The following is a 27,546-nucleotide window of genomic DNA, read 5'->3' as shown; positions in this document are numbered from 1 at the left end:
GATACTTTTAACTAATACTCAGGTGAGCTATAAGGCCTGTGTGCCTGTCTTAATCTTTGCAACATCTCTGTTGCAGAAGAGTGTCTTCTGATTTGAGAGTGGGATACTGGGAATGTTTGGTGTTTTTAAGAAATACAATTCAATTTTAGCTCACATGAGTTGAAAGCTCAAGTGAGCTTTTCTGATCACATTTTGTCCGACGTCTATCTGTAAACTTTTAACATTAATCAACTTTTTTCTCCAAAACCACTGGACCAATTTCAATCAAACTTGCCATAAAGTATCCTTAGGTGAAGGGGATTGAAGTTTGTTCAATCGAAGTACCAATCACCCTTTAAAAGGAAGATAAGCAAGAAAAGGCAGAAATAGGGAGGGGTCATATAAAAATCTTCTCAAGAACCACCGGACCAGAGATATTGAAATTAGCATGAAAGCTTCCTTCATATTGTAGATTCTAATTTGTTCAAATCATTGTTCCCAGGTGTAGGGTGTGGCCACAATAGGGTTTCAACGTTTTACATTCGAATTTATAGGAAAAAACCCTTAAAAATCTTCTCAAGAACAACAGGGCCATGATTACTCATATTTATATGAAAGTATCCCCGGGTAGTGCAGATTTGAATTTGTTCAAATTGTTGTTTCCTTGGGTGGGGTGAGGCCGCTATAGGGGATTAAAGTTATTTCAATTTTGTATTCCATGTGACAAAACTTTCTTTTGGTACCAAAGTTTTTGATTTTGTTTACCTTGACCTTGGAATTTGACCTACTTTTAAGAAAAGTTAACCAAGGCAATATCCTCTGAACTGTATAAGGAAGGGCTTTTATATTCTGTATATAGATTCCTTATGGAAAGACCTTTATGCATTTCATACCATGATATATTTTTTCATCTTGTAACATTGTATCATAGTTATAATATGATCCGATAGGGGTAGGTTGGGGCCACAATATGGGGTCCAAATTTTTCATGGAAATAAAGATTACAGAATTATCTTTCAAAAACCACAATAGCTGAACTACAGCAGGGCCAAGGTGACTCATGCGAGTGATGTGGCCCATGGGCCTCTTGTTGAAAATACACGAGGGTATGAACTGCAACACTTTACACCAGTATACTTCATGAAGCGCTAATGTGCAATGAATAACGCTGGAATGAAGCATTACAGTTCATCATGTACATACCCTGATGTACAGTATTATCGAAAATGAAGTTTGTTTTTTTATTATGCCTCCGAGATCGAAGATTGAGGGGCATATTGTTTTTGTCCTGTCTGTCATTCTGTAATTCTGTCATTGTGTCTGAAACTTTAACCTTGCTAATAACTTTTGAACAGTAAGTGATAGAGCTTTGATATTTCATATGAGTATTCCTTGTGGCAAGACCTTTCTGTGGGTACCAACATTATTTACTCTGACCATGACCTTGGAGTTTAATCTACTTTTTGAAAATTTTAACCTTGCTTATAACTTTTGAACAGTAAGTGATAGAACTTTGATATTTCACATGAGTATTCCTTGTGACAAGACCTTTCCATGGGTACCAACATTATTGACCCTGTGACCTTGACCTTGGAGTTTAATCTACTTTTTAAAAATTTTAACCTTGCTTAAATAACTTTTGAACAGTAAGTGATAGAGCTTTGACAAGACCTTTCCGCTGGTACTAAACCTTTTGACCTTGACATTTGACCTACTTTTAATTTTTTTTACATAGGTCATAACTTCTAAATGGTAAATATTAGAGCTTTCATATTGTAATAAGCATTTCTTGTGACAAGATCTTTCTACTGGTACCAAGATATTTGTCATTTTGACCTTGGCCATCTTCAGAATTGGCCATTATCGGGGGCATTTGTGTTTCACAAACACATCTTGTTTACATTCTACCTTCATTTCTGTCCCTGTAAACAGTGTGAAAAAAAAATTCAAATATGAAATTGAGAATAATATTAATAGAGTCAGAATGCCAAGTGAAGCAGATTGTAGAGGTGTTGGATGAACCAGTTTTCACTGTATATTTATTTATGTTCATTCTCGCATTAAACATTTTCATGAGGAAGACTTTCATTACAATTTATAGAGATATTAAAGGCAAAAGCATTGGAAATGTAAAATATTTAATATTATAAAATGTTATGTAATTAATATGCATATGAATTGCATCGATTGTTGATACTGGACAAAAATAGTATTTCGTGTACATGTATCTTTTTTACTTGTAGCTTGGTGGTATTGTTAAACCTAATGATGGAGACTGTCATTTGAGTGGGAGCGGAATGTACACAGAAAGCTCAAATCAGGTATTTGTATTTTCTGTGATCCACCACTGGGATTCAGTTGTATTATGATGTCAAAACACAGACCGTGACATCACACACCTATCATTTTGCTTCGGATATGATCAATTTATACTACATTTCGTTATACATCCGGCATAATGTTGTGCACTGCAAGACTAGGAAGAACAGTTTGTTACTTCAGATCAGTGAGATGTGACTTTAGAAATCTAAAAAGACCAATCATTTTAGGAATATTGGGGGAAAAAATTAACGCTAAAAATTCAATGGACATTATTAATGTGTAGATCCTAATTTTTGCAGTCCTGATCTTCAGAACTTGTTCTGCAAGCAGCCCTGACCTGTTTGCTTTGCTCGCCATGATTAAGAGTTGTGCACTGAAATGCAATTGACATAAAAGGGAAAATAGTAGGAAGCATATGTCTGTTTGGTCAAGTAATTCATGGAATTAAAATTTGCATGTACATTTTAACATGAATCATTAATTATAAATTACACACAACATTTGTTAGCAATTAATTACACCAAATTACAATGACATCTTTTCATTGAATCAGTCCTTGTCTATTACCGGTACATTCAACTACAAATTCTCCTACTAGGCGAAATTGCATGAACCACAAAATATCAGTTTTCTGGATAGAAGATAAAGCATGCTGCGGCATGAATCTGAAATGTCTTGGTTAATAAAGCGCTTTACATTCATACAGGACTACCCTTCCATCAGCCAAGTAGCTGTCAAAGCAAAAGAGAAGAATGTCAACATTATCTTCGCTGTCACCGCGGATCAGAAACCAATTTACGACCAGCTGAAACCAATCATAGCGGGATCAGAAACTGGGGTCTTAGCATCGGATTCACAGAATATCGTAAAACTGGTCAGAGATAATTATTTGGTAAGGAACATAATCCATATTCAGATTTTGGTGTATTCAAATGGTACTCAATAGTGTGAAGGTTAAAGGCAGTTAATTGAACACTCGCTGGTAACATCCGCTGTGTATTGTAAGCGAAAACGAAAGAGGAAGTAGATAGCTGATGGTAGATCATACCACGAGTGCTTTGATTATGCATCGCATTGATAATGGCAAGTCCATACAGTGAAATTCACTTCGAACTTTGGTCTATTAAGCTGGATTATTTGACATTGTATTCTAATAGTCTCCATGATTGGAATGGGGGGGGGGGGGGGGGGGGGGGCTGATTGTCTCTATGTCTGCTCCAAATATTAACCATAGTCATGATATTTGGTCTGTGCTACATGATGGACTTCATATTTTGTGAATAAGTCAAGGTCATCCATCATGGTCAAGGTCAAATTTGCCTCGATTTATATGGCTACACATAATGTTATAGTGTTTTACAAACACACCTTTTCATTAAATTTCATAATGAAACAGAACTAAATGAATTGATAGCATTGCAGTATACAAGTGTTAATGTCATGGGTTGATGTCATGTGATGATATTGTGAGTTGATGTCATGTGACAATGGCATGGGTTGATGCTATGTGATAATGTCATTGGATTGATGTCATGTGATAATATCATGGCTTAATGTCATGGGTTGATGTCATGTGATAATGTCATGGGTTGATGTCATGTGATAATGTCATGGGTTGATGTCATGTGATAATATCATTGGTTGATGTCATACGACAATGTCATGTGTTAATGCCAAGTGTTAATGTCACTTTCCCTTTTGAATTAATAGGCCATCACCTCAAAAGTGGAATTGATTGTAGAAAATTCGGATAATGTGGATGTCAAGTTCAAATCAAGATGCAAAGGGTAAGTACATGTATATTGTATACTAAATCTTACTGTAACTATTCTTATCTTATACTAAGTATACTAAATGTTATTCTAATTAACCTAAATCTTATTCTAATTATTCTAAATCTTATTGTAACTATACTAAATGTTATTGTAACTATCCTAAATGTTATTCTAATTATTCTAAATCTTATTGTAACTATCCTAAATCTTATAATTCTAACTATCCTAAATCTTATTCTAATTATTCTAAATCTTATTGTAACTATCCTAAATCTTATTGTAACTATCCTAAATGTTATTCTAAATATCCTAAATCTTAGTTTAACCATCCTAAACCTTATTCTGATTATTCTAAATCTTATTGTAACTGTCCTAAATGTTATTCTAACCATCCTAAATGTTATTGTAACTATCATAAATCTTAAGGTTTTAACTATCCTAAATGATATTGTAACTATCCTAAATCTTATTGTTTTTAACCATCCTAAATGTTGTAGTTAATCTTATTCTATCTTTATTAAGTGTTATTGTAACTATCCTAAATCTTATATCATATTCTCACTATTTTAAATCTTATTCTCACTATTTTAAACCTTATTCTCACTATCCTAAATCTTATTGTATCTTTCATCTAATTGTAACTATCCAAAAACATGTTTGATGGAAAGTTTCTATTGCCTTGACAAACCACGAAAAAAAGGAGATTAAGAAGACATGCCCTGTGGCGACACCTATTTACAAAGCAGTAAGATTTGATATTCTTTAAAATGATTGTCAATGGTTTTATTTCAGGAGTGTTTTAGAAGCTACCAACAAATGTGAAAACCTATCCATCGGGGAATCGGTAAGTACAGAGTCCATCGGGGAATCGGTAAGTGCAGAGGTTTCTATCAGGGAATCGGTAAGTGCACATCGGGGAATCGGTAAGTACAGAGTCCATCGGGGAATCAGTAAGTGCAGAGGTTTTCATCAGAGAATCGTTAAGTGCACATCAAGGAATCGGTAAGTAGAGGTTTCCATTGGGAAATAGGTAAATGCAGAGGTTTTCATTGCTCTTCCGCCAAACACTTGGCCTTAGAAGGGAAAAGCATGGGTTTTTCAGATATGACCTTAAGAACAGATGTTGGCATGTTAAGGAGGAATACTACACCAGAGAAATTTGATATGGATGAAAAGTGGAGGATGTATCCAACATTATTTCTCTCTTTAGTATTGCATTATTGAGTATATTGGAAGAGTGTATTTTGCAGTATTACCGATGCTGTTGCTCATCTGCTTTTAGCCTTTATACCTATTATAAGGTAACCATAATCCCTCGTTTTATTATTCTTCATCGAAATGATTTGTGAGTTTCGGTGGGTGGAAATGAAGATGTGAATTGTTTACTGATTTGTAGGATGCATGTTGTCCCGATTATTTTATGAGAAAGGAAAGGTGGTTATTTTTGCATGGGGGGAAATTTACACTAATTACATGTTCACATAATAAGCACTTAAATTTCCCTCACATGTATTGTTATAAATAGTGGATATAATAATATTACTTATTAGATTGGTTACTGACTGTCTACGGGAATATGTCGAGTTCAAGTCCTTTGCCTCGCCGTCTATGGACTTGAACAAGCGGACATATTCCCATAGTCAGTCGGTAACGAACCAAATAAGTGTTTTGTTATGTCGAGGACCAAACCTTTTTGTTTGTTAATAAATATAAGAAAGAAATACAATGAATTCATTCATGAACAGTCAACAGGAACTGAACTGAAGTAATTCAACATAGAAACAACAATACCTGAACACAATGTTCAACAAATTTATACTATTTTTTGAAAATGTTATTTTTATTTCAATATTCAAGTAAGATGACAACCGCTTACTTTTGGTTAATGGTAAAGTTATTTTATGGTAACAGAGCAATTGGTAAGACGTAGCGTCCGCCATGTTGCCGTCTAAATTTTGTTACTCACCGTCTAAAGAAATTTAGACAGGTCACGTGACATGTGTCATCCAATGACAGAGTGGCATTCTAGTCCGAGGCAAAACAATATATATCGTATTCAGTTACCGTGTATTTCCCCCACATGTAATGTTGGATGTGGAAAAACGCGTATTTAACCCCCAGCGTAAATAATCACTTTTACAGTATTTGATGTTGCTGTTGTACAAAATCATGCATTTTACAGGTGAAGTTTAATGTGACATTGGAAGTGAAAAATTGTCCACCAAAAGGCGAAGAAGATAAAATTCTCAAGATCAAACCTGTAGGACTTTATGATACACTGACCATAAAACTTCGGATTAAATGCGAGTGTGATTGTGAATCGGAGAAGGAAAGGGTATGTGTATCGATTACCTAGGGTTCTTGATGAGCTACAGAGCTTATCATTATTAATGACTGTATTTAAAGTTCACTGATTTGAAATGTGCTTGTTTAAATGCCCCCAATCCTTCCACCTTAATCTACTGTATATCAGGTATTTTCTACACTCATCCTTTTTTTCTTTTTGCAGTATTTTGTGGAAAAGAGAAAAATCCACAAAAATTACAATCGCTAAAATGAATATAGATACATATAGGTATTAGATAAGTCTAATACAACCACTGCAGAAAATACAACTGTAGAATATGGTTTTCTGTCTTTTACGGATTCGATCGCATGAAAATGTTGATGAGGCAGGCAGGATTTTTTTTTCACCTTCTGTAGCTCGAGTTATCTTTCCTTTTGATGTTGACTTTAGAATGAGTTACCTTTTCTTTCTCATGTACTTGTTTCTATAGAATAAGTATTGGAATTTTTTATTTTTGTAAGAAATAGCTTCAGACATTACTATTATTCTTAAACATTTGCATATAATAGAGTTTGCCTTCAATAATTATTTGATCAAAAATATACATAAACCTTCTGAAAGCTTTCCATAAATATCTATAACAAAAGGGTTGCCTCATTTACATATATAAACAAATATAAATCAGGGGAGGGGGGGGGGGGGGGGTCCATGCGGTAGCTTTTCAATGCCCTGCCACAGGGCCCGAGAAACTGTTGATTATTTTATTTTTTTTTGGCCTTATATTGTAATTTAATCCTCCCGGGTCCTACCATGTACATGTACATTACAAATAAAATGAAATAGAAGAGGGCTTAGAAATGTGTGTATTAATGATGATAACACGAGCATTCTTTTATTGGTAGGAAGACAACAAGAACCACGTGAATTGCAACTACAATGGAACATTTGTGTGTGGCATGTGCGTGTGCAATGAACCATTTTTTGGTGAGAAATGTGACTGTGACAAAGGAACAGGAACTATTGCTGATAAAGAAAGAGAATGCATCCAGTGAGTCTGTCTATGTAGAATGAAAATAGGGATTTCTCTACAATATTCACTACTCTTAGGGATATCTGGATTTCTGTATAGTATTCACTACTGTCAGAAATAGAAGTGTGAATTTCTCTATATCCACTACTGTTAGGGATAGAAGTGTGGATTTCTCTATATCCACTACTGTCAGAGATAGAAGTGTGGATTTCTCTATATCCACTACTGTTAGAGATAGAAGTGTGGATTTCTCTATATCCACTACTGTCAGAGATAGAAGTGTGGATTTCTCTATATCCACTACTGTTAGAGATAGAAGTGTGGATTTCTCTATATCCACTACTGTTAGAGATAGAAGTGTGGATTTCTCTATATCCACTACTGTCAGAGATAGAAGTGTGGATTTCTCTATATCCACTACTGTTAGGGATAGAAGTGTGGATTTCTCTATATCCACTACTGTTAGGGATAGAAGTGTGGATTTCTCAATATCCACTACTGTTAGAGATAGAAGTGTGGATTTCTCTATATCCACTACTGTTAGGGATAGAAGTGTGGATTTCTCTATATCCACTACTGTCAGAGATAGAAGTGTGGATTTCTCTATATCCACTACTGTTAGGGATAGAAGTGTGGATTTCTCTATATCCACTACTGTTAGAGATAGAAGTGTGGATTTCTCTATATCCACTACTGTCAGAGATAGAAGTGTGGATTTCTCTATATCCACTACTGTTAGAGATAGAATTGTGGATTTAATTGTACATCAGATAATGCTAAATTTTTAATGCCCTAAGATGAGTGCCCAAACAGTTCAATGTGATGAATATGTTAAATATCTTGCTATATAAATCCCACAAAACAGTAGGGTGGAGTTAAATTCTCATTTCTGTGCCTAGATATTTGACAAATTCAATTCTTCTTATTAAAATACTTATTATAATTTTGAATTTAGTTACTGTTGATAAACAGTTAGTACCCCTTTGCCATGTGCACATGATCAGTGTGATGGTTTACTAGTCAGAATAATTTTCCTATACAGACTTAACTGGACTTGATCATAGGGGACTTTTTCTCTTGGATGTTGTTGCCTTTAACGTCAATTAAACCTCTACAAATTCATGGCATTCACCATTGCTCTAATACAATACGGACACTTTTCTAGGGATAAGAACACCACCATTATTTGTAATGGACGAGGAGAGTGTAATTGTGGGAAATGTACCTGCCGAGAGCGACAGAAGGGCACCTCCCAGTTTTACACCGGAACTTTTTGCGAGTGTGACGACTACAGTTGTCCGTATTTCTCGGGTCTGATCTGTGGAGGTGAGACTGTAGCTCAATGGAGTCAGTTGTTTATGCCAGAGGTGAAAAATGTAAAAGATGCAATTTGAAATTTTTATCCTTGTCAATTAATACAGATTATATATGATTCATCATGATGGATTTGAGAATTTATGAATGATTAACAGGGGTAGATCCAGGAATTTTTATGGGGGGGGGGGGTTCTACTTTTAATTTTGGTTTCAGAAGGGGTTCCACCCTCAAAATGTGCTATGTTTGCCTCATTTTAGCAAAATTTTCTGATGAAATGGGTGGGTGGGTGGGGTTTCGAACCTGCAGACCCCCCTCTGGATCCACCACTGATTAATAATTCAATGGAATCATCAAATTTTGAGCTGGATTATATTTTTTGATGCATGGTTTTTGTTAATTCAGCACAGTACTTTGATTACTTGATGGAGTACAACATTGAACAGTGATAAAACATTGTGTGACTCCTTCACAGGTCTGAGTAGAGGACAGTGTAATTGTGGAACCTGTGAATGCCAGCCTGGCTTCACTGGAAAAAACTGTGGCTGTAGCACGGACAACAGCACCTGTATGTACAACGGGGTAAGTACTGGGTACGCCAATACCCATCTGTATAACTGTGCTAGTATCATGTACGTCAGTAATTAAATTCCTGACAGTGAATTTATAACGGGGTAAGTACTGGGTACACCAATACTCATCTGTATAACTGTGCTAGTATCAGTTTTGTCAATAATTAAATACCTGACAGTGAATCTATAGCGGGGTAAGTACTGGGTACGCCAATACTCATCTGTATAAATGTTCTAGTATCAGTTTTGTCAATAATTAAATACCTGACAGTGAATCTATAGCGGGGTAAGTACTGGGTACGCCAATACTCATCTGTATAAATGTTCTAGTATCAGTTTTGTTGATAATTAAATACCTGACAGTGAATCTATAGCGGGGCAAGTACAGTAAAATATCTGTATCTCAAATATCCCACTTAAGTTGATCACCAGTCCCAGTCATATTTCCTATATACATGTACATATAAAATGATTTTTAAAAATTTCTGATATCTTGAACACAGTAATCTTGAATAGCCCGCTTATGTCATAGAGCTTCAAGGCCCCAAGCCTTGATTTCAATTAGTTTATTAAGTGTATTCAATTTTCTGGCCTGCTAGACATACATGTACCTGGTCTCATTCCTTCACACATTCTCACCTGTGCTATTCATACCAGTTCTTACTGGTGATTGCTATATGCAAGGTTTCCATGCCGCGGTAATTGGTATGGGAGCTTGGGTATTTAGTGCAGTCATCAAACATAAAATCTTAAATTAACAGCCAGTCATACATAATAATACATTTAATGAGTAACAAGTTTGATAGATGGACACAAAAATTTTCAAAGTTCACTTGAAGTTGATAATCATGAAAACAATGTATTAAATGATTTACGCTTTATTATGTTAAAGCATGGAAAATAGAGAAACACTGTTCAAAGTTAACTAAAATTAAACAATTACGACAACAGTTGCATTAAAAAAGAAGGCACAAAAAATCTTCATCATTAAATATGTCTCAACCAGTATAAACAAGCTTTCACCTTTGGTGTGAAACAAACTTCCAAATGATTGCCGATGTAGAGAGAAGAACAGACATTGTACAATATTTAAAATGTTGAATGTTGAGTATTTTTATATTGTTATGTTTTATTATCCTTTTGAATTCATTTTTTTCATTTCTTACATGATAGATTCTTAAATGCAATGCAATAACTACATCCCATTCAAGCTTGGATCGATGTTGTAAGCATGAGATCTGCGCGGTTCTTATGTTTTACATACAAACTGTATTATGCAATGGAATGTTCGCTGAAAAAAGAAATGGAAGTGTTTTCTTTGATTTGCTACAATTTATTACTGGAATAAAAATAACATAAGACAACGAGATTATTATCTATTGTGCAAGTGTTATGCATCGAATGAGCACATGGAAACATAGGGGAAGTCACTCTAACGAAATTAGAAGACAAGTGCGGATATCTCGAGCCCCTGGATATCTTGATGTTTTGTCAAAGACCTATGGACTTGGAGATACAAATGTTTTACTGTGTTAGGTACATCTATGTACCACACCAGAGTGTTAATTTCACCAGGACAGCTCTTCTTGTACTATCTGATGAAATACGTACTATTGAAAGTGTACATATTTGTGGAACGCAAATGTCCTACTTGATATATGTAATGGTTGATAATACAATTTTAAATTTATGTTGTGGTTGACAGTACAATTTTTATGTTTTAGGAATTATGTAAAGGTTGATAATACAATTTTTATGTTTTAGGAATTGTGTAAAGGTTGACAATACAATTTTTATGTTTTAGGAATTATGTAAAGGTTGATAATACAATTTTTATGTTTTAGGAATTGTGTAAAGGTTGACAATACAATTTTTATGTTTTAGGAATTGTGTAAAGGTTGATAATACAATTTTTATGTTTTAGGAATTGTGTAAAGGTTGATAATACAATTTTTATGTTTTAGGAATTGTGTAAAGGTTGATAATACAATTTTTATGTTTTAGGAATTGTGTAATGGTCAGGGAACCTGTGAGTGTGGTAAATGCACCTGTACCAATCCTAAGTACTTTGGACCTCAGTGTCAGGAGTGTGACGTAAGTTTACACTGAATAACTGTCACCATTCTACGAAATACACCATGGAATTTATCAAATATTCGGATCATTAACTTCCAAAAGATATGCAAAGTAGCTGACTCAAAGTGTATTTTTTCACAGTATGTCTATTTTTGCTTTCGTAGAACTGTGGAGACAAGCAATGCCGAACCCACAGAGATTGTGCCCTGTGTACGGGATTTAATTCTGGGGACCTGACGCGTGAGCAGTGCGAAAAACAGTGTGGCCATACAAAAGCAGTGCCGAAACTCAGCAGTATGTCAAATTATTTACGGTTAACTGTATGGTGTTAGAGTGGTAGGACGGACAGTGTTGTAAACTAGTTGTGCAAACTAAAACCAAGCAAAGCAACGATTGCATAGATATTTTAATGCTTGAAATTTATATTTCGTATGAAGTCATTTTTCACAGTATATACATGTATGTTATTTTGTTTATTTGTTCTTCAAGCAAGATGAAATGTAGGAATATTTGGAAAATCTGTGTTAATTAAGTACTTTATTTGATGGCGATATACAGTGTATTGATAAATTATTTCAAATAATCAGGTTTAGGATTTGATGGGCTCCATATACTTGGACAAATTTAAAACGTATTGTATTTAGCTTACTGTACAGCTGATAAATATAGCTCTGTCTTTGTTTTACAGATGGCATCACAAATTGTATTGTATTTAGCTTACTGTACAGCTGATAAATATACATGTAGCTCCGTCTTTGTTTTACAGATGGCATCACAAATTGTATTGTATTTAACTCACTGTACAGCTGATAAATGTAGCTCTATCTTTGTTTTACAGATGGCATCACAAACTGTGAATTTGTGGACAGTAACGGGTGCTTTATATACTTCACTTACTTCTACGACAAAGACAATATATTGAAAGTAGAAGTACAGAAAGATCCAGGTAACTCATCTGTTTAACACGGTAAAGTGAAAGTAGATTTACCAAATGTTTACTCCTTTATCCAGTGGATTCATCACTTATTACATGAATTTTAATTATTACACCGTTCTCCTATGCCGTTTGTGATGTCACAAACAAATATCAATTGTACGTAGTTTGTTTACAAAATGTCAGGAAGCAAAGATCCTGACAATACAGTAATGTAAATGAATAACCATTGAGAGGGGGGGGGGGGGGGGGGTTTAAACGTGATTTAAAGAATCTCCCATGATTTGTGGTTTGATATGATTTATATCCAACTCGTGTTTTAAGGCGAGGGGATAGAAAACACAACGAGTTGGATATAAATCATATCAAACCACAAATCATGTGAGATCCTATATATCAGGTCGTCATTAGAAACGAATCATTTGATATAGAATAAATTATGAGTGTGATACCATATACTGAGTAATTCTGACGTGGGGAATATTTGGTGAATTTTTCATAAATTATGTATTTTGAAATTTCAGCGCTTTAACGTTTGCTGCAGTTTCATTTGAAAAGTGTATCATTCATATGGATAGAAATTTTTAGTGCTTTTATTTTTATGCCCCAGAGATCGAAGATCGGGGGGCATATTGTTTTTGTCCTGTCTGTCATTCTGAAATTCTGTCATTCTGTCTGAAACGTTAACCTTGCTAATAACTTTTGAACAGTAAGTGATAGAGCTTTGATATTTCACAAGAGTATTCCTTGTGACAAGACCTTTTCGTGGGTACCAACATTTTTGATCCCGTGACCTTGACCTTGGAGTTTGACCTACTTTTTGAAAACTTTAACCTTGCTAATAACTTTTGAACAATAAGTGATATAGCTTTGATATTTCACATGAGTATTCCTTGTGACAAGACCTTTCCGTTGGTATTGCACCTTTTGACATTGACATTTGACCTACTTTTAATTTGTTTTTTTACATTGGTCATAACTTCTAAATGGTAAATATTAGAGCTTTCATATTGTACAAGAGCATTTCTTTTGACAAGATCTTTCTACTGGTACCAAGATATTTGCCTTTGTGACCTTGGCCATCTTCGGAATTGGCCATTATCGGGGACATTTGTGTTTCACAAACACATCTTGTTGACAATATTTTTTATCTGTCTCCCCCCCCCCCACCCCCACCCAACATAACCAATGCACTAAAATTGCCCAATATACAGTATGCATGTATGTGTTGCATTTGAAACACAAATTGTTTAGTTAAATTTGGATTTTTGTTATTTTCTCATCTTGTTTGTTGTTTATTGACAATGTTTAAACGAGGTACTCAAAACTACTACACTGACCTGCAGTAAGTTTTATATGCCTTTCTACAGAGTGTCCCCCAGAGGTAAATGTGCTGGCCATCGTGTTGGGAGTGATTGCGGGTATCGTGTTCTTCGGGGTTCTACTCCTGCTGATCTGGAAATTGTTTACCACCATCAGCGACAAGAGGGAGCTGGCCAGGTTTGAAAAGGAGGCTCAGAACGCTAAATGGGATACGGTAAGAACGGGTGGATCTTGCTTCTTATATCAGCATTTAATGTTTGTACATAATAGTTTAGTTGAAAATACAGTCAAACCTTGTTATCTCCAACTCAATGGGACCGAGAAAAAACTTCGAGATATCCAAGGATTCGAAATATCAAGGGTAAAATACTTAAAGAAAGAGAGGTCGGGACTTCTGAATCACTTCAATATAGCCATGGTATTTGAGATATCAGTGTTCGAGGTACTGAAGTTCAACTTTATTAGGATTTATTTGGTTTTAATGTTATGGTTTCAAAGAGTTTGTGTGTGTATGTGGGGGGGGGGGGGGGGGGGGGGGGGGGGGGGGGGGGTGTTAATATCTGTTTAAAGAATTCTAAATGAATTCCAAAGTTAAAGAATTTTAATGAATTTCACTTCAGTAAATAAAATGAAAAAAGTAAAGTTCTAGAATAAAAATTATTCCAATGTACACATTGTTTGTATGAACTTGAATGATTGATAAGTGCATGCTGTTTTCTGTTTTCTTTAAAACAGGGGGAGAACCCGATCTATAAAAAAGCCACTTCAACCTACCAAAATCCCGTGTATGGAAAGAAGTGAACTGTATTAGGGTGCAAGTTTACAACACGTACCAAAGATATTGATATGCTTTACCATAATATATTGATTATGTATTCTAGGGAGAGAATCCAATTTACAAACAAGCAACTTCTACGTTTGTCAACCCCACCTATAGACAGTGAGAGTCATCATGATAATGGAGAATCAAGATTGCAGCCACTCTCAGACTACTGGTGTAGAACATGCAGTATAAAGATCTGCTACTAACTTAGTGATATATGAGTTGCATGGGGTACTGGGATATGATTGATAACACACCGGGATGGGGTGGGGGTGGGTGTTATGTACTAATATTTGCATGCTCAGAAGTGACAAAGAACATTTTGTTACACTCACTGATCATTGGTCTTTAAAAAAGCATGATTTATTCTGACTAACTCTAGTCTCTTGATGACTATCTGTTTGTTGGGGGGAGGGGAGGGGGTGTATTCTGATTAACTCTAGCCTCATTATAATAACAATCTGTTTGTGGGAGAGGGGAAAAAAGGGGGGGGGGGGGGGGGGTAGATAAAATTGTGCATGATTTAGACTGCATGTTTACATCCTTGGCAGAGGTCTTGATTTCCATTGTAATGAGACTGACATCCAGGGTTGTTGGATGAGATGTAGTGTTTGTGATGTGCATGGATTAAATTCTCTTCTCTTGGCATGTAGCAAAAAACATTTTCATTCTCTGCCGCGTGAGAGAAAATGAAAATAGATTGTGACGTGTGTAACATGCACTAAAATGTTTTTTTGGACATTTTTTTCTTCTGTGTTGTGCCATGAGGAGAGCTTGAGAAAGAAAACAATTGTGAATGTCGTTTTCCATTCTGTAATCGTGTCACTGCCATATTGTTTCTCTAACATGATTAAGATGATTAATGACAATGAAAATCCTGGTTGGAGTAGAAGGTGACTCAGCTGTTATATTTCAATGTCTCCTCGACAGACTCCAGACTGTAACAATGCTCAATAGATCTATCACAAGAAGCATAATGGACTGCACTTATTGTCATGGTTGTAATCAACAGGACCAGTTTTTGATGTGGAAAATTATGTATCTTTACATAACCTTTTGGCAAAATGTGAAAAAAAAAATTTACTCTGCTTTTTATGAGCAAGTTCTTCTACTCACGCTGAAAATTTTTGTAAGTTCTCAAATTTTTGAGAAACATACTTTTGCAAGTTATAGGATCAATTGAGTTCATGGTAAATTGTTTAGTATGAATGAAGTTTACCTAAATTCAAAAGAATTGAGGTAAACTTTATAGAATATTTAAAAATTTAGCCCGAAGAGAAAAAAAATGTTTCGTAGATATTTTGTTTTACTTAACCTTAGCAGAAGGATCAAGATAGCTTTTCTGATCAAAATATGTCGATTGTTTTAAATATTTCAAATGTTCCACTTTTTCTCCAGAATCAAAGGGTCAATTTCAACCAAACTTGACATAAAGCATCCCTTGGTGAATGAGACTGAAGTTTTGTTCAAAAGAAGGGGTATACTTCGTTCCAGGGGAATATAATTAAGAAACGGTTAAAAGAAATCTTTTAAAGAAAAACCCTAAACCAGAAAAGCGGTAATGAAGACTTAACTTTGTAGAAACCAAGACCCATAGATCCAAACCCTTTTTGTTCAGAATGGGGTCCCAGATGGGGTGGAACATTTTACTAAGGATAAATTATCTTTTTAAAATCCTCAAGGGTACAAGATATCAGATAGACTTACGATAGTCTTTATTAGAGTTCACTCGGTTCCTAGAGTAAAGGTTAAAATTAAGATTTAAAAACACAATTGCTCAGGTGAGTGGTGTGGTCTATTGGCCTCATTATCGTAGAATGTTGTTTATTCCATATATACGTGTGTATGTACATTTATACAAGAAATGCTATGTCTGAACCATTGACTTGACCTGAAGAAGTGAAATAGATATGCAATACGTGTGCCTTCAGTATAACCTGAGATTCTGTGATTTCTTGTGCTGAACTGTAATGGCAATTATGATTTTTTTAATATCTTATTTGATGCTAAGGTTTGAGGTACAGCGGTATCTGATGAAGTAGAATTTGTTTTGTAAACCGAATACAGCATTTTCATTATTTGTTGTTTTCAAATAATTTGGATGCTATGTGTTTTTAAAGAAGTGGAGTAGCTGAATGTTTGGGTTGAATACCTGTTTTGTTATGTTTTTTTTTAGTTGTTTTTTTTTTTTTCATTTGATTTTGGAATTGTGTTCAGTGCTAAAAAGTACCATCTACTTTCGAAGTAAGTAGGTCTGTGATGTCTCAAATATTGCACAAATTTTTGAAAACTAATTTTTAAGATATATTTTAAAACGTCATTGGGAGAATCCGAGATTTTTTCTTTTTGTTCAGTTACATATTGTAATTGAAAACTACTTCATTCCCGCATATATTTTAGACCATCATTGGGAGAATCCGAGATTTTTGTTTGTTCAGTTACACATAATGATGTAGGCATTGTAAATGAAAGGGTTTGTAATGTCATTGAAACTGGAATTAAGAAATGAAAATGGAAAGTCCCAGAAATAAGTATTGACCATTTTGATGACCATCAGCCCTTTTTACAAAATTGTGTTATAACTTGCACAAAATTTTAGAAACACAGTAATTTCTTTTTATATTGTCTTTTGTAGATTTTCTGAATTAGTACAAGTGTATAAAGTATATCCATGGTTGATAAACTTGCATACATCTAACCTTGTGATGCTTATTTGATTGAAAAGTGGAAATGAACATTTTTATTTTATCTGTGAAGACATTTTGTGAAAAGATCCATTTATTCTGAATGGTGTTGTATGTTTTCATATGTATACAGCATAGAAAATCTGTATAGATAAAATGTTCTCGTTGTAAATTTTTCCTTTGTTACAAAATGCATATTTTCTCTCATCTCTTGCATTTATTATCCAGTAGTGATATAGTAAAACAATATGTATATATCAGATACATGTATATATGTATGCTGCCTTGAGTAATCTAATTTATTTCAGAATTTAATCTTAATTCCTAGTAATGATGTATTGATGATGATGTAATTCTTTGAAATATATGGTGTGTTAAGTACATACAATATACATGTACGCATTTATGTAGAGAACTGCTGCACAAGTTGATGCTTTTTGTACAACATTTTTGTGTTTTTTTGTTTTTCATTATCATGGTTGTGTATTATTGTAAAAAAAATAATTTTTTATGAAAGTGTTCGAGACAGAGTGGCAGATTCATTTTTATGAAGGATGAAAAGGAACATTATTTATTCGATGTATGCAGGAATCTTATAAAATCTGATCTGTTCCTGTGATATTTTTTTTTTCCACAAAATTTGTGATCGTATTTTCGAAAGTCTAGGTTTTTGATTTTCACGATGGAAGCAGTGTCTTTAAAATACCGAACTAGAACGCCATTGACCTGAATCACCCTTTTTTTTAAACTTGTTTATGTTCCCGAGCTTCCATTCTTGTGTATTGTGTAAATTTTTTATGAAATGAATATAATAAATATTTTATATTAAGAATTATCCATTTGTTATATTATTTTTGCATGGAAAATTGAAGCATCTTTCCTTGACAATATGCAGGGTCAAATGCTGTCAGACATGTTTCATTCTGATTGTTAGACAGTTCTTAGCACACTGATTTTGACTATGGATAACTCCGTTCACCTGATCAAGATATAGGGCTCACGGCAGGTGTGACTGGTCAACAGGGAATACTTTCTCCTCCTAGGCACCTGATCCCACCTCTAGTATATCCAGGAGTCCTTGTTTGCCTAACTCTTTCCATTTTGTATTGCTTGTAGGAGTTATGAGATTGATCAACGTTCGTTATCTTCACCTTCCATGTACATGTATCTAGTAAATATACTATTTTCGTTATCAGTGTAAATTGAAATCATTATATCAGTGGATTAACTCTTTTAAGTTAAAAATTCACCGTGATTTTAACTTTTGCACTTAATTACTTTCTACTAAAACCGTGTTTCAAGGTCACCTGAGTCATTCAGATGATCCATCGTAATTAGTTGTGCCCATTGTGCAGTAGCATTAATTTTGAACATAATTAATTTCTCTGAAAGTACATGGCTATTTTTTTCACCCAATTTGATAACAATCAATCATCCCAAAAATTACTTTGTTAAACACCACTCTGATTCCAGGCACAAGTACTCTAAAGTTGAAGTTGAGAATATTCTGGAATTCCACATCGGCAATATTTCCGTAGTCGTTGTTGATTGTCATTCAACAGTGTGGTGGAACTCCCATGGGTACGAATTGTGCCCCTTTATTAGCTGACTTGTTTTTATATTCGTATAAGGCTGAATTTATTGTTTTTTTAAAGTAAGCTTCTACATGAGAAGGAAAATTCTCCTGCTGTGGCCTTCAACTCGACATATAGATATCTCGAAGACGTTTTATCTATCAATGATATGTATTGGCCAGTTTGAATGATAAACTTTCCGTTGAATATTGGATTATGAAGTATCTTTACGTAGTGTACATGGATCCTTTGTTTATCTAACTGTAGTAGAATACGCACCCTCTAAGGTGAAAGTATCTATCAACGGGAAACATTACTTGACATTGGGTGATATCATTAAAATAAAAATATCCCTTGCGTCAAATTGATGAGTGCACGGTACGGTTCGATGTAGATTGGGGTTTTTTTTTTTGGGGGGGGGGGGGTATTTGAGCGTTTGAAATGGATTGATTGATTAAATATTGTTCAATGCCCCTCTCGAGAATTTTTCACTCATGGAGACATTAGTTACCATTGCCGGTGAAGGGCTGCAAAATTTAATCCTATGCTATGACCTTCAAGCAGGGAGATATTTCTATCGTGCCACACCTGCTGTGACACGGGGCCTCGTTTTTTGCGGTCTCGTCCGAAGGATCGCCCCATTTAGTCGCCTCTTACGACAAGCAAGGGGGTACTGAGGACCTATTCTAACCCGGATCCTCACGGGATCGTTTGAAATGGGTGCGGTAGGCAGTGTGCTACAGCGACGCTTTGCACGACAATGATGAATAAAAGAAATGTCGGTAGCTCAGAATATACAAATGTAAATACCGTGTAACTATTGCAGAATGTAACGTTTTGAACTATGGTTAATTTTCAATTATTTTCATCATTATACACCCTCCCCACAAACATTGTCTTCCCGTACAAAAATTGATTTCTATATAATGCTGCATATTCAGTAGAATTGGAATCTTTATTTTGATAAAAACATTTTAACTCCATTTTGATTTCATCAATGATTATGGTTAAAGTGACAAACAACACTGTCATACTAGCACATTTTTACAATAAAATAACATTTTCAGATTCAGAGCTAACACTCCTTTAAAAGAATTTAATCCAAAACGGTTTCGTTTTTGACGAACCCAATCCAAACAAGTTATGTCTCTTTTGAATTATTTCTTTTACATTTAAGTTGTGTATTAACTGTGCAAAAGAAAAGTCCACGGGTTGTAAAATCTCTTTACGTAGTACACGTAAAGTACCGTGCTCGTAGATTACCACTATGAATTTACATACATGTATATACACTGTAGGTACAATGTATGCATAGATCTCGACTAGTTTGATTTATAAAAGTTTTATTCAATTGTTATTTCTTTTTGATTGATTGATTGATGTTTTCCGCCACACTCAACAATTTTTCAGTTATTTGGTGGCGCCCAGTTCTTAATGGTGGAAGAGAGAACCCAGATACAATGTACCTAGGAAGAGACCACCGACCTTCCGCAAGTAAACTGGGAAACTTTCTCACTTACCGGCGCGAGGAGGATTCGAACCCGCGCCGACCAGAGGTGAGAGGCCGTGTGGTTTTGATCGCGATGCTTTAACCACTTTGTCACCCTTAGGATTCTGCATTAGAAATTCTAATAGGGCAGTTAGATTTTAATTCGCAGTTAACTATTCGCAAATTCATGCTAGAACGCAGTTCCCAATTCAAATTTTTATATGCACTGATATTTTGAGTGTGTGGTCTTAAGTAGTGGTCAGCCACTACCATCGTGAAAAATGGTGATGATAGCATATCCCCCGGGCAGAGGTCTTCGTTGTTTGCAAACGCTGTCCAATTTTCTCTTGTGCATTTAGAATTTGTACTTCCAAATCTAATTGCAAATGAAAAACGGAAAAAAGATATAAAAATGGGAAGTTAATGGTGCAATATATTTGAATAAAAAAATAATTCAATTCTTTCGTATAGAAGCATTTAGAACGAGATATTCCAAGTTAAATTAACAGATAAGTTTTTTTTCTAGACACACAATGCGAAGTCGTGTATGAAATTTACAAAAACACCTAAGTAGTGAAAAGAAATTTTAACACCCATCCTACCCTGTCGTCGTTATCTGATTGGCTGAAAACAATATAGAGATATTTCCGTTTAATTTTCGTCGTCATGACAACATAGTTATCATTTAAAAATCAGCGACAATAATTGACCCATAAGAATAAGAAACATCCCCCACTATGATTGTAAATGCGTGCCTTTACACATAGCGCAAGCATTACCCGTTCTTTCGCACAAATATTGATGTCCTACTCTGAAAATGGATGCATTGAAAGAACGGAAGGTCATGGCAAAGACAGCGAGATTGATTCAACAGTCTCGTTTAAAGTGAGCATTTCGCAAATTCTATGGTCGTTATAATGATCTAGTTTACCAATACAACCTATCAATGGGTCAAGTGCTATTAAAAGACTGTTGAAACCCCTGTAACATCAACTTGTTTGTCAGTAGCTTGCCTCGATTTAAAAACTGATCATACACAGAACAAGCTCTTGCATATCGAATCAGATGAGATATATAAACACCATAATGCAGGTAATAATAGAATACTGCTACATAAATATGGGAAGTTGATGAAAGAGAAGCTAAAATCATCCTGTTTGTCATAAAGTTGAGTTGTTAGTTTGCCGTTAATATCTATGTTCAATAAAATATCTCTATCTCCACCTTTTCATTATCAAATTGTTCTTCTCAATATTCTTAAACTAAAGATTAAAGATATTAGAGAGGGCGATAGACATCCTTTTCGTATATCGCTGGAGAAAGAAAAAAGGAAATCTGAAAAGTACCCATTTTCGGCGAATGAGGTCGATAAGTGGTGGTCCATGTGCTACGTGGGAAGATTCTCATGCATTTCATTATCCGACCTACTCAGACAATAATACTATTAACATCTTTAAGCGTTTTCTTCAATTCCATTAACACCTTTGCTTCGTGTAATTAGAACAAATACTTGTCTATCAAATGAACCTGGAATATATTGCAAAAATATCAGTTTTCAGCGGTAATTCGAAAGAATTAACTTCTTTTTATTCAAATATACCGCAGCATTAGCTTCATCTACATGTATTCTATCAGTTTTCGTTATATAGATTTTCGAACGCAGTTCACAATTCGCAATTTAACACTGAACTGTAATCAAGTAGCGTAGTAAATGCATGAAAGAGAAAAATTGGACAACGTCGCAAACGTTGAAGACCCCTGTAATAATACAAATATCAAAGCCCATACTATACTAGTTATACTCCTGAAGAAATAAAGAAACTAACCGAATGCCTTTGTGAGATATATATATATATATATATATATATATATATATATATATACAGTTTGTATATATATATATATATATATATATATATATATATATATATATATATATATATATATAAACCTATAGCACGAAGATTTCAACATTCAATCGGACTCTCTTAACACCGGATTAATACCCCACAGGGCGCAATGGAGGGGTGGAAATCCTATTCACAGACAGATGGGCAGACAAACGGACTGGTGGTTCCGTTATACCCTCTCCTAAACATATGCAGTGGTCTCTATGAGAGAACAGATTGTTACAAAATCTGAAAGAAAATGACTAAAAACCATACAGAAAAAAACACATGTAAAGTGAAAATGTCCATAACTTAACACGCAAGTCTGTCAATTGGTTTTTAACATGCAGTGTATACTTTGAATAATGACAACGCCTCCTCAAAATGGAAAAAAAAATTATGAATTCTTTAAATTTTAAAAAATCTCAATCAAAATAGGCAGTGTACAACTTCATTATTCCTATACAATATATACATTCAAAAACTTACTTTGTGAAACACCACTCTGATTCCACGCACAAGTACTCTGAAGTTGAAATAAAAAATATGCTAGAGTTCCTCATTGACAATATCTTCGTGGTCTTTGCTGATCAGGTCTTCCAGCAGTCTGTTGGAATTCCCATGGGCACGAATTGTGCTCCTTTGTTAGCCGACCTGTTTCTATATTCATATGAAGCAGAATTTATTCAAAAACTTCTACGCGAGAAGAAAAAATCTCTTGCTGTGGCCTTCAATTCGACATTTAGATATGACGTTTTGTCTATTAACAATAATAGCTTTCATTCATATGTCGATTTGATATATCCCTGTGAGCTCGAAATAAAGGACACCACAGAGTCGTCCACTTGTGCTTCATACTTAGATATTTTATTGAAAGTAGACATTAACGGCAAACTGACAACTCAACTGTATGACAAACGGGATGATTTCAGCTTCTCCATCGTCAGCTTCCCATATCTATGTAGCAATATTCCATTATCACCTGCATATGGTGTTTATATATCTCAACTGATTCGATATGCAAGATCTTGTTCTGCGTATAGTCAGTTTTTAAATCGGGGTAAGCTACTGACAAACAAGTTGATGGTACAGGGGTTTCAACAGTCTCGATTGAAGTCAGTATTTCGCAAATTCTATGGTCGTTATAACGATCTAGTTCGTCAATACAACCTCGCATTGGGTCAAATGCTGTCTGACGTGTTTCATACCGATTGTTGGCCGTTCTTGGCACACTGCTTTTGACTACGGATAACTCCGTTTACCTGATCAAGATATAAGGCTCACGGCGGGTGTGACCGGTGAACAGGGGATGCTTACTCCTCCTAGGCACCTGATCCCACCTCTGGTGTGTCCAGGGGTCAGTGTGTGCCCAACTATCTATTTTGTATTGCTTATGGGAGTTATGAGATTGATCACTGTTCGTTATCTTCACCTTGCATACAAAAGTTTTAATCAAATCTGTTCAAAAGTGATCCCACCTCTGGTGTGTCCAGGGGTCCGTGTTTGCCCAACTATCTACATGTATTGTATTGCTTATAGGAGATATGAGATTGATCACTGTTCGTTATCTTCACCTTTCATTCTGGACAAATTACATGTATATCTACGGAGGGACGGTTAGACGATCAAGTCTCTGCGATTGATATACATGTTTACACAGGGTAACCTTATCTATCCATTTTTCATTTTTGTTGACGAATTAATTGTCTATGTTAATTGTTAATAAATAAAACGTCGTTGATATAATTACATGCATCTAAATGTCGAGTTGAAGGCCAAAACAATATATTTTTCTTCTTTTGAATAAACTCTGTATCATAAGAATATAAGGAACAGGTCCGATAACAAAGGAGCACAGCTCATGCCCATGGGAATTCCAACAGACGTGATTGATTGTATCTTGTTTAACGCCCCTTTCGAGAATTTTTCACTCATATGGACCGGTGAGTGGCTTCAAATTTAGTCATATGCTCGGTGCTTGCGGCCATTTAACATTAAGTGTTATTTAGCGTGGCACACCTACTGTGACACGGGTCATCCATTTTTAAGGTAATCTCCGAGGACCCATGACAATCAAACCTGATGCCGAGTGTTTGGTGCTGGAATTATCACTACCTGTTTTAACGTCTTAGGTTTGTCGTGGCCGGGATTCGAAGCCCGACCTTCCGCAAGCGGGGCGAACGCTCTACCTTTAGACCACCGAGGTGGTTCCAATATACTGTTAGAATACTTGATCACTAAAGACTACGAAGATATTGTCAATGAGGAACTCCAGCATACTTTTAATTTCAACTTCAAAGTACTTGGGATCAGAGTGGTGTTTAAGAAAGTAATTTTTTAGATGTCTGGTTACTAGATATACGAATATTTCCTCTTCCATTTTTGTTGAAGAAGCAACTGTCTATGATGTCAAAAAGTCTAGTATTTAATTCATCGTGCAAATCACAGTCACTACTATCACAGCTTATAAGGTTTCTGGATCCTTTCTGTCCCGTGGGGATCCACAAATAAAAAACGAACAAAATACAATATACACGGCCTCAACTTCGAGGAACACGGAACATAATACGGCCAAAATGTTGTCTGACGTGTTTCATACCGATTGTAAGACCGTTCGTGGCACACTGATTTTGACTGCGGATGACTCCGTTTACCTGATCAAGATATAGGGCTCACGGCGGGTGTGGCCGGTCGACATGGGATGCTTACTCCTCCTAGACACCTGATCCCACCTCTGGTGTGTCCAGGGGTCCGTGTTTACCCAACTATCTTTTTTGTATTGCTTATGGGATTGATCACTGTTCGTTATCATCACCTTTCATTAAGAACTATGATGAAAGGTGAAGATAACGAAATCGATCTTACATCCGAATTTGGTGAATATTCAGGAAGTTAAGAGAGGATATCTTCCTCATATGGAAGATTTTTTTCGAGCTGACATTAAGTTTGAAGGTATTTCTTAGCAGTATTTGAGTCAGTATCGCTTTCTGAGATACATGATATTGCTAGTGGGGTCATGCGAATTAGACCCAATACCTACGAAGTTTCTGAAACAATGTTGAGAGTGTGTTTTGCGAATCATTACTGAAATTATCAACAAATCTTTCTTGCAATGGAACGTACCATTGGCTTTCAATTGGCTATAATATAATCATTAATCAAGCGCCAAGGGCATAACAAGGATGAATTTAAAAATTACAGACCAGTATCAAACTTGCCTATTCAATCTAAAACATTGGGAAAAGCAGAGGCAGCTCGATTTGGAAAAAAAAACATCTAAACGCTTACCAACTTCATGAACAGGTGCAATCTGCCTACCGAAATTGTCACTCCACAGAAAAGGCTCTTTTACACCTGCATATGGTGTTTATATCTCTCAACTGATTCGATAAGCATGAGTGTGTTATGCGTTTGATCAGTTTTTAAATCGATGCAGTCAACTGACAAACAAGTTGATGGTAAAGGAGTTTCAACAGTCTCGTTTAAAGTCAATATTTCACAAATTCAATGGTCTTAATAATGATCTAGTTTGCCAATACAACCTATCACTGGGTCAAATGCTGTCTGGCGAGTTTCATACTGATTGTTATGCAATTCTTGGCACATTGATTTTTACTAAGGATTACTCCATTTACCTGATCAAGATTTAGGGCCCACGGCGGGTGTGGCCGGTTAACAGGGGATGCTTACTCCTCCTAGGCACCTAATTCCACCTCTGGTATGTCCAGGAGTCAGTGTTTGCCCAACTTTCCATTTTGAATTCGTTATAAGATTGATCACTGTTCGTTATCTTCATCTTTATTCTGACGGGAGTGTTCCAAGGTCCCCATCAATGGTTGAGGTTCCAACCCTCAAAGTAAATATAATTTTGTTTAACATGACACAATTCACTGTGCACCAGGATTTTGTTCATCGTTTTCCCACCTCATTTTCCCCTCAAGTTGAAAAAGAAAATTCCGAAAACTTATTGCAAATATTAAGGATACCACCAATCATCTCCCATATTATAATTTGGCTACTGCATACAATGTAAAAGTTCTGGGAACTATGTTTTTTCTAGAGATAAACGTTGTTTTTCAACCCCAGTTGGTCCCCTGAGTGACAATGAAAATTCTGAAACCTAATTGGCTACTGCATTAAAAATAGTTTGAGGAAAAAGAAATTGTAATAGACGGACGGACCAGAGTATCAACAATATACCCGAAATTTCTTTAGAAAATACGAGCATAAAATACGTTTAAACCAGACGAAGAAGAGAAAAAACAATTATATATCTATTGTGCTTCCTGCATGACCTAGCTCCCCGAGCGTGTATGATGCAAAGATCCTCACAGACTAATACCACACTTTCAGTAGTATAAAGAACACGACATACGTTTACACGAATGATGAATCTTTTCTTTATTAAAGCCTGATAATAACGAAATATACAACAGTGAGACCTTTGTGTACGCTGTGTGTGCACGAAGGTATGTAGACATGATTAATTATTTTTGTAGTAATTACTGAGAATAAGTGAATGGATTTCACGTTCCCTTGAGAATACTGAAACACGCAACACATCACGCACCGGCTTTTAATAATTTCGATTCTAATACCGAGCATTCGGCAAATAAACTCGACTGAGTGTCAGTGTTCACTCGGGTCTCGCCTGACCGGTTCGCCACCGGGATGTCAAAGTTCGACCCTCGATCCATGCGCCGCGTCACACCTAAGATGTTTGATGTTTCTGAACAGGAATCGAACCAAGACGAATATATTAAAAAAAATCTGAAACAAATACTGTGGCGGTGGAAAGGGTAAACATATCAAACAAGAGAAAATAAACACTTAAGATAATTTCAATGACCATAAAAGCTTAGTAAATGGCATTAAGTGTATAATGAACAGGACGTTTGTAAAACAAACATTTTAACCATCTGGTACGTAACGAGCAGATGTAAATGCAGAAGTAGTGGTTAACTGAGGATAAAATCAAGATTAACGGTTTCTCTCCATACACACCTATATTGAAATCAACATGCGCAATGAACAGACTTACGAACGGACAACCGTTAGGTGGCGCCCCCAGACTTTTCTACGTCACATATTTTTGTGATATATACGTAAACCCCTCGCTATGGCGGAACAGAAGTGAAATTGTGTCATTTTTAGCATGTTTTGATTATAATGTATGTGGCTATATTAGTAAAGTAAAATTTGTAAGAAAGCTTGAACAATTATGAAATGTCAAGTTTAAGTTTGAAAATTTTCTGAAATTTGACGTCAATTTTGATGATTCAAGTATCATCATCATCATCATCATCATCATATATCTACACAGGTGGAGGTCCTTGGTAAGATGGAGAAGAACAGTTATTCTTCAAACTTATTTGTAGTGCTTTTCTCTATTATCCATTACATGCTATTTCATCTTCTTTTTTTTCTTTTTTTTTTTTCTTTTTTTTTTTTTATAAGTGATGCATAATGGTTGAA

General features: G+C 35.4%; 1 protein-coding gene across 6 annotated transcripts in view; it reads left to right on the top strand.

Annotated features, from left to right (window-relative positions):
- Positions 1 to 17,954, top strand: part of LOC125665607 (integrin beta-1-B-like) — a 40,715-nt gene extending 22,761 nt beyond the window's left edge. For 4 of the 6 annotated variants that reach the window (XM_056152333.1, XM_048898325.2, XM_056152334.1 and 1 more), the window contains exons 11-23: positions 2,223 to 2,300; positions 3,008 to 3,193; positions 4,012 to 4,088; positions 4,869 to 4,920; positions 6,259 to 6,411; positions 7,266 to 7,411; positions 8,559 to 8,719; positions 9,183 to 9,289; positions 11,284 to 11,373; positions 11,520 to 11,649; positions 12,194 to 12,301; positions 13,660 to 13,826; positions 14,348 to 17,954. In XM_056152333.1, coding sequence (XP_056008308.1) covers positions 2,223 to 2,300; positions 3,008 to 3,193; positions 4,012 to 4,088; positions 4,869 to 4,920; positions 6,259 to 6,411; positions 7,266 to 7,411; positions 8,559 to 8,719; positions 9,183 to 9,289; positions 11,284 to 11,373; positions 11,520 to 11,649; positions 12,194 to 12,301; positions 13,660 to 13,826; positions 14,348 to 14,413 — 1,521 coding nt within the window. In that variant the 3' untranslated portion in view covers positions 14,414 to 17,954. The remainder of the gene's footprint in view (positions 1 to 2,222; positions 2,301 to 3,007; positions 3,194 to 4,011; positions 4,089 to 4,868; positions 4,921 to 6,258; positions 6,412 to 7,265; positions 7,412 to 8,558; positions 8,720 to 9,182; positions 9,290 to 11,283; positions 11,374 to 11,519; positions 11,650 to 12,193; positions 12,302 to 13,659; positions 13,827 to 14,347) is intronic. The other 2 variants (XM_048898328.2, XM_056152335.1) reach the window with 1 other exon arrangement.
- Positions 17,955 to 27,546: the final 9,592 nt, after the last annotated feature.

This window comes from Ostrea edulis, chromosome 10, assembly GCF_947568905.1.
Source record: "Ostrea edulis chromosome 10, xbOstEdul1.1, whole genome shotgun sequence".
Classification (NCBI taxonomy): Eukaryota; Metazoa; Mollusca; class Bivalvia; order Ostreida; family Ostreidae; genus Ostrea; species Ostrea edulis.
Note: the sequence above shows the minus strand (reverse complement) of the source record. Positions and strands in the feature narration are given on the sequence as shown.